The sequence below is a fragment of the Pinus tabuliformis genome, chromosome 8 (genome assembly GCF_031772625.1).
Source record: "Pinus tabuliformis cultivar Carrire ecotype Pingquan chromosome 8, CPIR1, whole genome shotgun sequence".
NCBI lineage: Eukaryota > Viridiplantae > Streptophyta > Pinopsida > Pinales > Pinaceae > Pinus > Pinus tabuliformis.
The window spans coordinates 116,981,707-116,999,891 of record NC_142294.1 but is presented as its reverse complement, the minus strand read 5'-3'; the positions used below and the strand labels follow the sequence as shown (position 1 = coordinate 116,999,891).

The 18,185-nt window shown below is 38.9% G+C and overlaps 1 protein-coding gene across 2 annotated transcripts; it reads left to right on the top strand.

Moving 5' to 3' along the window:
* Nucleotides 1–1,814: 1,814 nt before the first annotated feature.
* Nucleotides 1,815–17,917, top strand: LOC149234400 (transmembrane 9 superfamily member 2-like). Of its 2 annotated transcripts, XM_089371833.1 has the most exons (8): nucleotides 1,815–1,949; nucleotides 2,042–2,317; nucleotides 6,075–6,115; nucleotides 6,224–6,797; nucleotides 6,989–7,126; nucleotides 7,534–7,690; nucleotides 7,788–8,272; nucleotides 17,156–17,917. In XM_089371833.1, exons 2-8 carry the CDS (start codon nucleotides 2,169–2,171, stop codon nucleotides 17,373–17,375), a joined length of 1,764 nt encoding a protein of 587 aa, XP_089227959.1. In that variant the 5' UTR covers nucleotides 1,815–1,949; nucleotides 2,042–2,168; the 3' UTR covers nucleotides 17,376–17,917. The 2 variants fall into 2 exon arrangements, with proteins under 2 accessions (XP_089227959.1, XP_089227958.1); XM_089371832.1 differs by lacking the exon at nucleotides 1,815–1,949 and having other exon boundaries at nucleotides 1,984–2,317.
* The last annotated feature ends 268 nt before the right edge of the window (nucleotides 17,918–18,185 follow it).

Below are 18,185 nucleotides of genomic sequence, written 5' to 3'. Positions count from 1 at the left end.
TCTACAAATAGCCTTCTTGATGAATGATCCACACAAATGGATGAAAGATAAGCTCGAAACTTCATCAATATATAAGTCTCAATGATGAAAATTTAGTTTTAGATAATGAAAGAGATGATAAAAAACTTGCCAACTATATTAAATAATAAAGAATCCCATAAATGCCTCATTGTAAAACCTTTATAAGTTTAATGATGTCCCATTATATAAACACAAATTCCCCTTAAAATGACGACTTTAACTACTATCATTACCAACATAATAAGATTACGCATAATAACATTAAGTACATTGATAAATGCAACTACTATACAACATAAAACATATTTTAACCATTATGAAATGGAGAGGACCATCCACTTAACTCCTCAATCCTTAGCTAATTAACAAACTTTAGAGTTAAAGAGAACACAAGTGATGAATTGTTACACTTATATCAAAATAATATAACAAATGCATGCATATATACCAGTACTTAATATATCATTTTAAATCAAACTCTCTCCATACATACATTTGAATTCATGCATGCAAAGTTGTTATGATAATGGAACACAAAAGCAACCAGGGAGAATGTGAAATCTTCATTGCTAAGGATTTTGGGAGTGATGCAACATTTGTAATAGATACTCATCTAATGTCTTTCAAAACAAAAGCCAAGCACTTTAGAGCCTTTATAAATGCATATTTTGGACTACAATGCCGGTTATTGCTCAACACAAAGGGACAATGAGAGATATGATGAAGGCTGGTGCAAAGAAGGGATTGCCTATCATGATTATGATTTGGATGTCTACAATATAAGATATAGATATAAATATTGATTTTAGAAATCCTTGATTTACATGAATTGGAACTAATTACATATTGAAGGAAAAAGGTGGGACAATCTAGTGACATGTTGCCTAACATGATTTTGAACTTAGAAGTTCTTTAAAAACAATTATTTCCAAATTTAATAAGCATTGATAAGGTTAAAAACTTAAATTACCCAACTCTATTAAGTAAACATTGAAATGTAACTTAAAACTTCTTTTATTAAAGTTATAAGTTACAAAGCTTTCACTTTTTCAAATAATTAATTAATATGGTAAGTTACTATACTTCCTTTGTAAATAGTTAATTAAATATGGTAAGTGATATTTTAAATAGTTAATTAAATATGGTAAGTAAGATAAATAATAAGGTATTTTTCTTCTTCCAAATTATACAAAAATAAGCATTAAGAAAGTTAAAAACTTAAATTACCCAACTCTAAACATTGAAATGCAACTTAACTTCTTTTATTAAAGTTATAAGTTACACAACTTTCACTTTTTCAAATAGTTAATTAATATGGTAACTTACTATACTTCCTTTTTAAATAGTGAATTAAATACGGTATGTGAAATAAATAATAAAATGTTTTTTTTTACAAAATTATATAAAAAAATTATTTTAAATTACCCAAAAAAAATATAAAATTGAAATGAGATTTTATATTTTTAATATATATAAATTTTAAAAATAATCAAAATCAATAAATAAATAAATAACTTCTTTTAATTGATAAGTTTTTAATACTAATAATGAGAAAAGTTTTTGGGCGTAAATCACATGATAGAATATTTGTCGAGAAGTATTTGTCAACGAATTTTAGAATATTTGTAGTTCATCGTTAAAACTCCTATTTGTAAAAAAAACTCCTCAACCAGCATTTACACCATCTACGTTTTAAAGAAGTAAAAGTCCTTAAATTAAATTCTTAAAAATCTGCTTTTTGGAAGGCCACATTAACAACTTACGAATTTCTGAGCAGTATGCGATTGCATTAACCTGTTGACTGGGCCCAACCTTCCGGTTTCACGGCCGACCAATTTTCCTCTTGCATTTTATAAATCTCGTCGCTAGATACAGTTTCATAGCCTCCACCATGTGACCGAGGGGCAGATGTGGAACCTCAAAGAACGGTACTCTTACTTTTACTCTTGTGGAACCTCCTGCTTTTACTGTTTGCTGGATCTATCCATATGCGTAATTACCTGATTATTGGGTTAAACAGAGTCTAACATGGGAGCGGGAGAAGCAGAAGCAGAAAGATCATTTACAGTAGAGTGAACTAGGGCTTTAAGTGAATATAAGGCTCAGGGTTTCTGAACAAACCCTGAGGGTCCGTGGAAGCAAATTCAATGGCAATGGGAAGGTTTCTGGTGCTGGCGTTGGCATTAGCGCTTTTGTTTGGATATGGAGTTGAAGGGAGCGCCTCTGATCACAGATACAGCAAAGGAGATCATGTCCCGCTTTATGCCAACAAAGTTGGGCCCTTTCACAACCCCAGGTAAGGTTTTGCTATATTTAGAGGTTTGTTGTATTGGAGGCTAATTTGCATTCCGAAATCCAGCTGCAAAATAAAGGGATCTGTGAGAGTATTGATAGGATCTTTGGTCTTATGTAGATCTTGGCTTCGTGGTCATGCAGATCTGCCTGAATTTGTTAATAGCAATTTCGAGTTAGTGGCTTCAATGTGGGATCGTAGCATTTTTTTTTAATCTGATGTGATACCTTGGTTTACGAGATAGTCTGGTTTAGCTGGATAGGTTTTAGTTGATGTGCAGACGTCCATGAGTTCAATTCCCACCGAGTGAGATAGCTTTCAAGCTCATTGACACCGTATGAGTGTATTTGGCTAGATAATGTAGGCAGGCAGGGGAGCACGAGTGTTTATCACCGTGAGGATTTGGTTTGCGTGGTTCCTTTTATCCGCATTTTATTAACTTTGTATTTTCTAAAGTCTGGCTTCCGTGGGCAAGATTTACACTGTCAACATGTCATATATGTATATATCCTTTTCTTTTTAATTCCTTGAAGGTCACCGAATTGGTGTAAGCCTTAGATTCCTAAATTCGAAGTTATATAGGATACCATGTCATCCCAACTACTGTCAAGCTACAGGTCTGCTCTATATATTCAAGATCTTTTAAGTTTTAATGCAATGAACCTTACATTCCTAAAGTTATAAGGGAATGCCCCGTCATCCCAACCACTGACAAGCTACAGGTCGGCTCTATATATTCGAGATCTTTTAACTTTTAATGCCATGAATAGAAAAACCGATTCTTCAATCCTTCTGTTTTCTTGGGTGAAAATTCAATTCTGTTTTCTGGATGACTTTCAGCCATCAGATCTGATTGACTCTCACGAACTAGCATCTCCGCAGAGGTGTCTTCCCATGTGTTTCTGACTTCACTTGGTTGATTCCCCGGCAAATCAGCCTTTGTAATCAATGGAACCACTTCTTCCTGGACAGATGTAAATGAACCACTACTCATCGGCATTTGTTTGCTTCTTCCAAGATCGGCTCCATGGAAGGTTCTGCATTGAAATTATCACTGATTGGAGTATCTTTTTCATTTTATTCGATTGGATCCTGAGATGGTTCTATTACTTTAATCAAGTGGTGGCATTCCTTAGCATCCTACCAGCAAGTGGGCTTCCAAGGAACCCGCTTTCTGCTTTTCTGAGATTCTATAATTGTGACGTCGTCTCAATACAGGCAAGATGTGTCCACAGGCAATACATGACCTGCATCCTAAAAGCCACCTGTTCATAGTCCAATTTTTGCTTCCAGGTAGCAATAGCATTAGCCACCTTCGACTAGATTTCTTCTGGAAGTCCTTTGGGAAGATCCATTTTCATGCACAACCTCACGAAGGTTGTTAAATGTCTTTTACCAGTCCTTTCCAAAGCATTTTTTATGCTAACATAGACTCAGTCCCCCAAAATGGCAGCAACAAATTTGGGAGTCTGATCCATATAGGAGATGACGAGCTCATCTGTGGATGGATCAAAAGTGGGAAATGAGGCTTTCTTGCACAAACCCATCTGCCCCAGGAATGAAATGCTGTAATGAAAGATATGATCTTTATCATCTCCAGAATTAAATTCCACAAACTGCAAGCACACAGGTGAATGCAAGCTTTTTCTTTTAAGAGGGTTTTCCATGCTTGAGACATCCACTGGTCAAGATTGGAGAGCCACAATAGAGTTCAAAGAACTTGCAAATCAAACGATTATCCTAGTAAAGTTGAACTTGATCAGGGGCTTCTTGACCGAGGGAGATTTCAGGGATTGAATGTGTCTTCTACATGATAAAACAGTAAGACTGCCCTTGGAGAAGGGGTGAGAGGCTTCGCCAACAGAAATCCCTGGAACCACCATTTCGTTGAAGGATAACTGAGGAGGCAAAGATATATCTGCTGGCTGTGAGGGGAGTGGAGCAATCATTAATACTCTATCATAGAACCTACATGACAAAAGCAGAGCTTGGCTTTATGTATCAAACTTACCCATAGACCAAACAGCCTGTTGGAAACAGCTATGGAGTGGATACAGCAATGGTATGATAGTAAAAGCCCATGCCCACACACTGTCACAGAGGTATGCACTAAACCCAAATAGGGAGAAGGAAACCAGAAATGATCTGAGTCTTATGGACTTGAAAAGTTTGATCTCCAGAGAAACATGCAGGTGGATCACATGACACGAACACAAGCTGGAACTTGTGCAGAATTGTTTACGTTCTAAAATTTGGAATCCATTTTTCTTTTCTTTTATTTTGAAATATAAATCTGGAAGCTGAAAGTGCTAACAGAAACAACAGCAGAAAAAAAGAACTAGTAATGGTTGTATCAAACAGTAGGCAATTCTAGCAATTTACGAACAATAAATTAAGTAGCTTGAGAGTTGAGACTTGATTGAATATTGTTCAATGCCTTTGTTGGCAGCAGGAACAAAACAGCTGTAATGATTCGTAACAAACTTGAATGCTTACAAATTCTCAGCACATCAAAATTGAAACTATCCGATAAGGTGTGGATACAAACTCAGGCCAAATCTAAAGCAGTATGGATGCAGCTTTTGGCCCAGAAAGTATCTTCCAGGTCACCTGCAATAGCACACTTCCCAAAATGCCCCCTTTCTAAAGCATGAAAGCCTCTCTTTATGCTGAAATTCACAGTATTTTTTAAGTAGACTAAACCACTTAAGTAAATTATTTGATATGATTTATCTAATTGATGGATTTACTGACCCTTTTCATCAATACTCATTTTTTGTTAATGAAACTGAATGACAATCAATTGATTGACATAATTAATCTGACTTTATGGCTAACAAAGTTACAAACTCACTAATTATTTTCTAGGATACCCATTTTTTCATTAATGAAACTGAAGGACATAATCAATTGACATAATTAACTTGACTGTATGACTGACAGACTAATTATTTTCTGATTGACTGTATTTTTCTTCATGAGTACCGACAACTAATGCTGAAGCTCAATATCCTTGATTATCATAACAGTGCTCCCCTCCTTGAATTGCTTTGCCCCATGGCAGTTGTAGTGCTGGGTATTATACGATATCTGGGCCTTCCCATATTGCCTCTTGTGCTGGTGGAAATTCCTATATCCAGTTGCAGTCCACAGGAAGATTTTAGAAGACATCTGCAAATTCATCAATCAGCTGTTGCATCCTTTTTTATTGCTGTGTTTTGAGTTTTAACCTTACCTTGCAAGCGCTTCAAGGAATTACGCTGGAAAATGAAACAACGTGTTTTCACTTGGTTGCAGTCCTCTAACAATAATCAGCTAATATCCTCCTCAAATTTTAGGTACAGATCCTCCAGATGATGTAGAATTCCTCAAATTATAGGTAGAGAGATACTCCAGATTCATGTGTAATTCACCAAAGTTTTTAATCACTGAGCTTGTATTACCATGTTATATCTGCTAAAGCTACAACCTAAAAATCAGAGCTTAACTCAGGGCTGCCCAACTCCATTTTCATCCTTTTGATCATCCCTTTGCACTTTATCAAATTGCCATTGGCCGCAGATACCTGGAAATTTTGTAATGGGATAACTTTTATGCTCATGGCTATCACTACCTTTGCATCTATGAAGTTATGTGTGCTGCCAGAATCAACGAGGGTCACTACAGTTCAATTTTATCTTTTTAAATCTAAAGTATCCTTTTTTTAAGGCATTTCTCTATAAATTATGAAATATTCATTTCTTCTATATCTGTTTTGCAGTGAAACATACCGGTATTTTGATTTGCCGTTCTGCCCTCCAGGTTTGACAATTTTGCATATTTGACTTTCTTGACTATGTATTTTGTAGAAGAAACAAGCATGTTTGCTGTTGCATATTGTCAATAAGCAAGGTTCTGTAAATATTGCAGATAAGGTGACCGAGAAAAGGGAAGATCTTGGAGAAGTGTTAAATGGTGACCGAATGGTTGGTGCTCGATATAAGCTTCATTTCCAGGAAGACAAAAATTCTGAACTTCTTTGCAGGAAAAAATTAACTAAGGAGGATTTGGGGAAGTTTAGAGAAGCAGTGAAGAAGGATTATTATTTTCAAATGTATTATGATGACTTGCCTATCTGGGGTTTTATAGGAAAAACTGATAAAGAAAATAATGCAGTTCCAATTTTACTTTACAAACATCTCCACTTTGAAATCCTGTACAACAATGATCGCGTCATAGAAATTACTGTTCGTACAGATCCAAATTTTACTGTTGACATTACTGAGGACAAGGAGGTTGAAGTTGATTTCACATACTCAGTTAAGTGGGTGGAGACTCAGACTCCATTTGAACGGCGAATGGATAAATATTCAAAGTCTTCATCCTTGCCCCAGCATTTGGAAATCCATTGGTTCTCTATTATAAATTCTTGTGTAACAGTTCTTCTTCTGACTGGATTTCTTGCCACGATTCTCATGCGTGTTCTAAAGAATGACTTCATTAAGTAAGAAATGTTTTGGTTTTACAACTTTGCAAAGTTATCTCTTTCACCTATTGTCTTTTCCTCTACTTAAGTTCTCATGTTGGCGTAATGCAGTGATAGTAATTAGAAAAATAACTTAACTTCTCTAAGTCATTCCTGCATGTTAATTCTAATCTGACTGTGATATATCTGCTGCTTTTATTATCACGAAGATATTCTCATGACGAGGAATCGACTGATGACCAAGAGGAGACAGGATGGAAGTACATTCATGGAGATGTCTTCAGATATCCTCCATACAAATCTTTGTTTTGTGCTGTTCTTGGTTCTGGGACTCAGCTTTTTACCCTGTAAGTATCTCTATCAATCTTTTTTTCAACGAAAATCTTGCAGTGAAACACAAGGATACTTCCCCACTTTCGTGGATAGCATCCCTAATAAACCACTTGGCATATACCAATACACTTCACCCACGGAGATTTGAGCCAGGCACCTGCTGGCATGGAACTAGCCAAATGCCCAACAACATTGGGCACAACCAGTTGAGCTAGCCCTTGGGCCAAGTGTCGTTATCATATGTTTGACATGTTCATGATTTTGATTGTCATGCTTGCAATTTGTATTATATTGGGCATTATAATTTATTTGATCAAAATTTGATGTTTTCTTTGAATGAAAGTTTTTCTTGAATGTATAATTGTTCAAGCTGTCTTGTATCCATCCATCTGATTCACGTTATTTGATCTGTGCATATCAGTGCCATCTTTATCTTCATGCTTGCATTGGTGGGTGTTTTCTATCCATACAACAGAGGAGCTCTATACACAGCCCTTGTAGTTATATATGCCCTTACATCTGGAATTGCAGGTTACACTGCAGCCTCCTTCTATCGTCAGCTTGAAGGATCAAACTGGGTATGCAATTGTTCACTTTTTAAATGAATTTTGGCATTAATATTATCCATTCCCTATGTGCTGGAATATAAGTTGTATAATTTTATGTGTATTGCAGGTGCGAAATTTGTTGCTCACTGGCTGCCTCTTTTGTGGGCCCCTGTTCCTAACCTTCTGCTTTCTTAATACAGTGGCCATTGCTTACAATGCTACTGCAGCATTACCATTTGGAACTATTGTTGTCATTCTTCTCATCTGGACACTTGTTACCTCTCCTTTGCTTGTGTTGGGTGGTATTGCGGGTAAGAATAGCAAGGCTGAGTTTCAGGCTCCTTGCCGCACCACAAAGTATCCCAGAGAAATTCCACTTTTGCCTTGGTACAGAGGAACAATTCCTCAGATGGCTATGGCGGGCTTTTTGCCATTCAGTGCAATATACATTGAACTATACTATATTTTTGCAAGCGTGTGGGGTCACAAAATTTACACAATATACAGCATCCTCTTCATTGTTTTCATTATCCTTATTATCGTGACAGCATTCATAACCATTGCATTGACATACTTCCAGCTGGCAGTCGAGGATCATGAGTGGTGGTGGAGGTATGGTGTAGCTTTTTTTCAACTCTGGATATATTTTATTATTATTATTTTTTTAGTAACTAGAGGAATCGGCAACTGGGCTGGCTTCATACTGGCATGACACGGGGTCAATTCTGACCACTACCACTATAACTTCTAGGTGCCTACATATGCCCCTTCCGCAGACACAGGTAGGTCGGGGGGATTTGAATCTCGAGTCCCTTGGTATATACCATTTCATTATTATGTCCCTTGCCAATTGAGCTGCTCCACAAGATTGTAATAAAAATTTCAATACATCTCCCACTCACTTCCTCCTTTCCTCCTTTGTCCCTTATGTACCACTGATCACTTATAAATTTCACTGTAGGTAGAATGTTACTCCTGCTAGTCTTCTAGAGATTAATGTAATACCTATAGTTATTATCTCCAGTTATATCTCTTCTGTCCATGTTACCTGTTACAAACAATAATCATGTTCAAGCTAGTTAATCACATAACTAAGCATTGTGGAAAGCTTATAACATTTCCAAGGTTCCAATGCATGAACCGTTCTCTGCTACCATATATAACAAGTATCCTAAAATCATTATTTTGATTTTAATATATATAAAAAAATGGGATGTTGGTTGCAGTTAATTGGTACACATTGAGTTCATTAGCTGCTATATTCCTGCCCTTTGTACTTTGTGGTGTCCCCAAATAATATAAAAATAAAAGATTCAATAATGGCTTCAATTTGGCCAAAAATTGAAAATAATGATTTTTTTAATTGCTTTTGCTTTACCATAGCGTAAGAGAGTTGTATTCCCTAAACATGTCCTTAGAGTATCAGATGCCATCTCTTTGTTTCTTTAATTAACTAGTGTAATTACTATGATATTGTGTAAGTTAATTATTATGTTACCTTTGGTTCATAGATTAGCTTTTTTTGGGAAAAGAACGTGGTACCTGTACATGTCTTTGTTGAAGGGACTGGAAAAAATTAAGCCAAGAACAAAGAACCATTATACATTTTGAACACATGAGCATGGGCAGCAAACATGGAATAATGCTGAGAGCCACGATGGGCAAATAGATAGAGGTACAGAGAAATGATCAAGGAGCCAAACAGATCAAGACGGTGAAAATGTACAAGGATAGACAGGCAAGCTTAATGGAACAAACAACTTTAAAACCTGCCTTTACCAATAGAGAAAACCCCTATTTATAGGGAGTAATCTGATCAGCTAGAAGTATTTTTCTCTCATACCAAATCGCTTTGTCCAACTTGCCTTTACTCTCAACATTGGTTTCCAAACTGGAAGTCATGGCCCAACCTAGGTGGGTTGAATCTATTCATGGTCCAGGTTTTGTGTGCCAACAAATTCACACTCACATCAGCCAATACAATATGACAGATTTATGTGCGGTAAAACAAGGAAAAACTGCAAAGTAGATTGATATAATATAATTTCAAGTAGAGAAGTTCAGTTCCCTCAGCCATCAAAGCTTCTCAGAGATTTTTTAATACTTTAGATTATGAATTAACAGTTCCATATATCATCTATTTAATTTTTTTGTTCTAATCGTCTTCTTTTTGAACTGGAAATTCATATAATTCAAATCTTAGCTTGGAAGCCGAGGGTTAAATTGTACAACAAGATTGGTAGTCAGTTACAAACTTGAAACAACTCTTCACATCTAAAACCTATTATTATCATGACAGTTAGGCTGTCCACTGGTTGGATATTGTCTGGACCGAGCCAACTTGACAAGTCAAGTTGAGCTGAGTCACCAACTGGAGGTGAAGCCAACCAGGTTCTTGAGTCAATTTTTTTGTATGGTTTATAATGAGGGTCAACACACTTTGATGGTGTTGATAAACAAAAGCTTTTTGGAAGAGCTAGAAGCCTTTATCAACTTTCAACCAGTACACTGTTTTTGTAATATGAGATGTTTTGATACACACATAACAAAAGATGTGCTTCCATCAAGGACTTTTAAGACCAGCTGGATGGCATCCTAGTTATTAAATTATTTACACCTCTCCCTAGTATATTGTCTAGATAAATCATAAATGTATATTATATTATTTGGACAGTGCCCATGCATTATATGATTTGCAGTCATCTCTGTTTGGTACATTGTCCAGATAAATGTATACTAGATAGGATTTGGGCTCATGTCCATACACATGTCACAAGGATTGTGCTACCAACAATAACTCTTAAGACCAGCTGGATTGCATTCCAGTTATTAGACCATTTACATCTCTATTTAGTACATTCTCTAGATAAATGTATACTAGATAGGATTTGGGCAGTTCCATAATACTTTAGATACTAGATACTCTTAGATTATACTTTTCAAAACTTAATCTAAGAGTATCAGTTAGATAATCTAAACTTAATGTATACTAGAGTATCAGATAGGATTTGGGCAGCATTGGTCACATGGCCCTCGAAACCTTTTTAGTCAGCTAAGAGTATGCTCTCACCAACTTTTTTTTTCCAAGGACAACCTCGTGGGGAATCCCAAGGGATGCTTCCCCACATTTGTGGATGACATCTCTAATAAAATTTCACTCATCAACTATTAATCAAATAGTTTGCCTCATCCATTAGGAAGACAGGGTTTGCAGACTGTTCTCCATGAAAGTTTAATGATGGAGGGCACTTAATTTTCTGGCGTCCTATTTTTTATGAGATTTGAGAGGGGTTTTACTGCCCCTAGAGACTAAAGGTTTTCCCTCTCTATCTTCTTTTGTGTGTTGATTTTTGAGTAGCTTGAGAGGTACTTCAAGCGCTAGGGTTTGGGGATTGGAGGACAAAACGCCACAAAAGTCACTTGTGGGCCTGGAACCCAAGGTAGGGGTTTTGCACCCATCGGGATTTGGGAGAAAACCATGAAGAATTTGAGTTTGAGAAAATATGAGATGATAGAGCTTGGCATTCCAGTTCCAACGCTCCAAAGATCACTCAAATTGGAGCCCTAGAAATGAAGTTATGAACTTTCAAGGTTGTCATTAATATTTGGACAAGACAAGTCATGTAGGCTTGAGGAAGTCGTCCAATAGACATGACCCTTCATTAATTCATGGAGCCCTTCTATTTGTGTATGAATAGGAGGTGAGTGGAGGACATTTTCTCATCCATTTGTGCAACACATTACATATGAGAAGTTTGTTGGAGGAGAAAAGAAACTCGTATTTCTTACCTTAGATTGGGCTGCAGGCAGAGGACACTTCAGCGTGGGAAAGAGGCAGCGTAGGAGCCTTTTGAGGACTGTTTTGAGGTCTGTTAACACTTGCAGGGAGGTCAGTAAGGAGAATTGCGGACTGTTTGAGGGCAGAAAGAGGTAAGGTATGACTGTTTTGGAGGGCTGTTAGGGTGCTACAGAGATCTGTGGTAGGCCTGCCACAGATCTCTGTGGCACCCTAACAGCCCTCCAAAACAGTCATTCCTTACCTCTTTCTGCCCTCAAACAGTCCGCAATTCTCCGTACCTAACTCGGCCTCCCTGCAAGTGTTAACAGACCTCAAAACAGTCCTCAAAAGGCTCCTATGCTGAAGTGCCGCAGGCCTAGCCACTCCAAAAGAGGGCTGCATGGATGCTTGAGTGGTTGCCATATGCCCAGAATAGCAGCATATGGAGGCAGCACTTTACCTTGACTAGGCCGCAGTTATTTGGAGGCTGTTTGTGTGGGTTTATAAGGGTTGTTGCAGTGTGCAGTATTGCAGCAGCGATTGTGTAGTGTGTTGGGTCAAAGTTTTGACCAGTTTTGGATCGTTTATTGAGCAGCCTGTGGGAACCAATTTGGAGGCTTGATTGGGTGATCGAGAGCCTTAATTGGAGCAGATCTTGCAGTGAAGAATTGGGTGCCATTGGTTTGGTGGATGGCAGCGTGTTGGGTACCCATAGTAGCCCTAGACAAGTTATCTTGACCAATGTTTTAAAACTCCGACTCCGGTTCGGAAATGGCCGAGGGTCGGCTCTGACTCCGACTCTGACTCGGTGTTGACTCGATACAAAGTATTTATTTCAATGACTCGGCCGAGTCGGAGTCGACTCGACCGTTTTTTAAAACAATGATCTTGACGTGATGAAGAGAGTTGAAGGTTGGGTGAAGTTTGAGTTGACGAACGAAAGTGACTGCTAGATTGGTAGATTGGAGCTTGGGAATTGGCCAACCTAGAGAGCAGATTGATGAGCTCGTGTACATGTAGCAAAAGTGACTTGCAACAATGTTAGGTGGTAGTCACAGCCCTCCTGGAGTCTCAATGTGTTGTCCTTTGAAGGACTAAGGGGCAGCTAGTGAGTAGTACGGGAGCGAAGGGCAGGACAAGATACGACATAGAAGTTGCAGCGAAGTTTGTCATTGTATCTTGTATACCATAGACTGTTGTATTATTCAAATTTGGTTTAAAATAACGAAGATTGGGTTGTACATTATTGTACAATATTTGTTAAAAATTGTGTATACTTGTGTACATGTGATTTACTGCTTTATATTTTTCCGCTATGCAAATTAGTTCTTGTTGAGATTCTTGGTTTGGTAGCGTCAGAGATTTTAAGATTTTAATCTAGACCCAAGATCGTGGAAATTCAACATGGTATCAGAACGCGTCTGAGCTACTTTGGAAGTCAGTGAATCATAGTTGTGCACAACGAAGTACAACTTAAGAGGGAGTTGGTCACTTTGTATGTGACAATGTCAAAGTTGCAGGCTGGTATCCGGTATGAGGGCAAGTTGGAGGGGTTGTCCAATTATAGTCCATGGAAGGAAAGGATCAAGTTGGTCTTGCAAGTTAACAAGATTCGGGAGTTCGTCGAGAAAGCCATCAAGAAGCCAACTGACCCAAAGGAGGTGGAAGTGTACGAGGATTTGGATACAAGGGCGAGATTGATCATCCTAGATGGTGTGAAGGGATGTTGTAATACCTCATTTGCCGTAATACCTCATTTGTTCGAGAAGAACACCACACATGAGATGTGGATGGCTCTTCAGAATTTGTTTCAAAATAAGGACGAGAACTAGGTATTGGTATTGGAGGATAAGTTGAAGTCCACCAAGATGATAAAAGGTATTTGACAAGATTGTCTCAGGTCAAAGATGAGCTTGCTGCTGTCAGTGTGACTATTTCATATGGAGATATGGTGAGGATTGCTTTGAAAGGGTTCATCGAGGAATGGGAGACCTTCATCAAAGGGATTGTTGCCAAATTGGAATACGCTGTGGGATGACTTCATTCAAGAAGAGTTGCGAGATGAGGATCTTCATCCAAGGAAGAAGACTTTCGATGATGACGTGGCACTTGTATCACCAATGAAGGGTAAGCAGAAGAAGGACTTGAGTAAAGTCAATTGTTGCAATTGTGGCGAGATGGGTCATTTTTCGTTGAGATGTCTGATGAAGAAGAAGGGAGATGACGAGAAGAAGAAAGGGAAGCAAGATGCCGGTGTTACCACTTCTGCTGAGATAGACGATCTCACCAGGAGATTGGAGGAGGAGGACTTTGCTATGATCTCTCATTTCTCGCAGGATACTGTTGATGGGGATGGATGGTACGTGGACAATGGTGTGACAAAACATATGATAGGGTCACAGGAGGTTTTTGAGACTCTAGTTGAATGGGACTCATAGTTGCACATGGTGTTGGGCGACAAGAGTTAGGAGATTCGAGGATTAGGTGTTGTGCCATTCAGGATGGAGATAGGACAAGTGATGCGGGTCCAGAATGTGTATTGTTTGTACTAGGACTCAAATATAGTGTGATTTCAATCTTGATGATCGAGAAGAAAGGGTTTGAGGTCTTGTTCCATGATGGGAAGGCAAGACTTAGGCCTAGAGGCTCTAGCTCCGCTGGTATCGTGCTTGGAGTTAGAGAGCATGGTCTATATACGCTGATGGGCAGGCCTATGGATCATGAGAAGCAGGTGGAGCAGGTGCGGGTTCCAAAGAAGCAGGTGCAGGTGCAAGCTTTAGAGGAGCAGGTACAAGTTCTCGAGAAGAAGGTACACCTTCCTGAGAAAAAGGTCTAGATTCCAGAGACTCAGAGGGAGTCTAGTTCTAAAGGGAGCTTGCCAATTCAGAGGGAGGCTTTGCAGTCCAAGAAGAGCGTGTGGTCAGTGGGGAGCAAGGGTGCTCCTACAATTGCCAAGAAGGAATCATGGAGAGATTGGGAAATGATAAATGAAAAGAAGAAGAAGCAAGGTGCTTCCAGCAGTGACAGTGACACTTCTGAGAGGCATAGTTCACAAAACAGGGATTGCTGCAATTGTGAGCGCCAAGAGTTGGGCAAGTGTTGCGAGTAGTGATGATGATGACGAGTTACTTCCTAGTTTTGGAAGTACCTCCCTCGCTAAGAGGAAGTGTTGATTTTTGAGTCGCTTGGGATGTACTTCAAGCCCTAGGGTTTGGGGATTGGAGGACAAAGTGCCACAAAAGTCACTTGTGGGCTTGGAACCCAAGGTACGGGTTTTGCACCCATCTGGATTTGGGCCAAAACCATGAAGAATTTGAGCTTGAGAAAATTCGAGGTGATAGAGCTTGGTGTGCCGATTCCAACGCTCCAAAGAACACTCAAATCAGAGCTCTAGAAATGAAGTTACGGATTTTTGAAGTTGTCATTAATATTTGGACAAGACAAGTCATGTAGGCTTGAGGAATTCGTCCAATAGACATGACCCTTCATTAATTCGTGGAGCCCTTCTATTTGTGTATAAATAGGTGAGTGGAGGACATTTCCTCATCCATTTGTGCAACAAATTACATGTGAGAAGTTTGTTGGAGGAGAAAAGAAACTTGGATTTCTTACCTTAGATTGGGCCGCAGGCAAAGGACACTTCAGCGTGGGAAAGAGGCAGCATAGGAGCTATTTGAGGACTGTTCATGCTTGCAGGGAGGTCGGGTTAGGTAAGGAGAATTGCGGGCTGTTTGAGGGCAGAAAGAGGTAAGGTACGACTGTTTTGGAGCGCTGTTAGGGTGCCACAGAGATCTGTGGTAGGCCGCAGGCCTAGCCACTCTAAAACAGGGCTGTGTGGAGGCTTGAGGGGCTGCCATATGCCCAGAACAGAAGCATGTGGAGGCAGCACTTTACCTTGACTAGGCCGCAGTTATTTGGAGGCTGTTTGTGTGGGTTTATAAGGGTTGTTGCAGCATGCACATGCCCTAACCAGGAACAACAGTACAGCAGTATTGCAGCAGCGATTGTGTAGTGCGTTGGGTCAAAGTTTTGATCAGTTTTGGATTGTTTATTGAGCAGCCTGTGGGAGCCAATTTGGAGGCTTGATTGGGTGATCAAGAGCCTTCATTGGATCTGATCTTGCAGTGAAGAATTGGGTGCCATTGGTCTGGTGAAGGGCAGTGTGTTGGCTACCCAAAGTAGGCCTAGACAAGCTATCTTGATGTGATGAAGAGAGCTGAAGGTGGGGTGAAGTTTGAGCCTAATGAGCAGCACTTTGATGGATGAAAGTGACTGCTAGATTGACAGATTTGAGCTCGGGAATTGGCCAACCTAGAGAGCAGATTGATGAGCCAGTGTACATGCAGTAGAAGTGACTTGCAGCAGTGTTAGGTGGCAGCCCTCCTGGAGTCTCAATGTGTTGTCCTTTGAAGGACTAAGGGGCAGCTAGTGAGCAGTACAGGAGTGAAGGACCAGCAGGACAAGATACGACATAGAAGCTGCAGCGAAGTTTGTCATTGTATCTTATATACCATAGACTGTTGTATTATTAAGATTTGGTTTAATATAATGAAGATTGGGTTGTTTATTATTGCACAATATTTGTTAAAACTTGTGTACATGTGATTTACTGCTTTATATTTTTCCTTTGCAAAGTAGTTCTTGTTGAGATTCTTGGTTTGGTAGCGTCAGAGATTTTAAGATTCTAACCTAGACCCAACATCGTGGAAATTCAACATTGTGATCCTGATCTGAGATGCTGGGCCTTGTTCCTCAGAGAGGCAGTTGCTTTTAGATGGCAGACTGTGTTGGTCCTCCAGACCTGCCAGATTGATCACATTCTTATTTTCAACCACCATTCAGCTTGTGGAAGAATCAAGCATCCTGGAAATACTGGAGATATTGGCTGTATGGCAGCAGATACGTTAGATGGTGCCTCATTTCTTGATCTGCTCCATATCTGACTTTTCCTACTGATTCCAGCTCTGGGTATAGAAAGCTAGGTGCCTTCTTTTGTATCCAGCCCAAATTTCCTGACCAGATTTTCCTCATCTACTGGGAGCCATTGCCTTTGCATTCCAGGAGTGCTTCGGAGCATAACTCTTGATTACAGTCTAGGGTATCTCAGCTAAATCATTTTTTAGTCCAGGCTACGCCTTGATGTCGTTTTTAAGCTCATTATTGGTGTTTTCATGGTTACATGGATCTATAGGCTTTTTTATAGACAGATCAAGGGCATCTCTTGTTTTTTAGCTTTCTGTGCAGTGGTTTGCTCTCTTTCTTCTGTGCTATCACATACTTTGATGGCCACTGGAAGAGGGTTTATCCACTATGGATCTATCCCTATTCTGTTATAATATTATGGCATATTTGTTTATTTTAGATTTTCTCTGCTTTAGCCAGGAAATGCCCTAGGCACTTCTTATATTGCAGTTGTTATTTGGTGTATTATGAGATCATTAGTGGACAATAATAAAAATTCCTTTTTTATTTGTGTGGTATTTACAATGATCACCTGTGTTATAATTATATCCCCTCGTGTTATGCTGTGAAGAGGTAATGTCTTGATCTTCTAGAAGTTCAGCTGTAAATTTCATATTGTATTACAATCTTTTTCCATCAAAAGCAACGGAAAAGGATGCTATTGCTCTTATTTTTTCATTTTATTCTCTGTTGGTTATAATATTTGGTTAGCATTCGTTGGGTTTGCTGAAAATTTTCCTGGTGTGTTGGTGCAGGTCTGTCTTATGTGGGGGATCAACTGGTGTCTTCATCTTTGGGTACTGCTTATATTATTATTTTGCACGATCAGACATGAATGGTTTCATGCAAACCTCCTTTTTCTTTGGTTATATGACTTGCATCTGCTATGGCTTTTTCTTAATGCTCGGAACAGTGGGCTTCCGTGCATCTTTACTGTTTGTCCGTCATATCTATCGCTCAATTAAGTGCGAATAATTATATTCCTAGGCGTAGTGAACTTCTAGGCTTCATCGGACATTGTTCGGAGGTGCAGTTGCATGTAATGGCCATATTTTCTCTTTTCAAGATGACGGGTTATGACTCAAGGATACGTGAACTCGATGATCATAGAGAAGAAAATGAAAGGAAATTTCAAACGAGAATCATGTAGTCTTTTATTGTAGTTTGTTAGGTTTCCAAAGCTCTAGTGTTAGCGGACTGACTAACAAGGTTGTTGCGGAAGAGTAAAAACATTGAAATCTCAAAAGAAGGTTATTAATGTATCCTGGCTCAGTAGCAGTTATTGTTCACTTTGTACAATGGGCCAAATTTATGTTATGCCTAGAGTACAGTGAGGTTATAGATAAATCTCTGTTATGCCTCGGGGAATTTCACGTGTTAGGTTGCAAATACTCTGTATCATGCTGCCTTGTATCTGTTTTCAAAAAGTGCAAAGGGCACAATGTGTTTATTCATATGGTATCCTTTCTTTAATACTAGTTTAATTTTAATGAAATAGATTTATGTTGTTCAGCATATGTCAAAGCTTCTTGTGCATTTTCTTCACGGATTGCTTAATGTATGATGTGAATTTTGTTGCTTGAGGAGATCTGTGGGTGCAATGCATCATTCTTGCCATATTGAAGACTTGGGAATCGAGGTCTTACTTGTGATGTAAAGGATCGCCAGTTAGAAAATTTGGTTTTGCCATGTTGTAGTCTGTTACTTGCATTTACCTCAGCAAAATGATCTTTCCATTATTTTCATGATGTTTAATTGATAATTTTATACTGTTACGCACTTCAA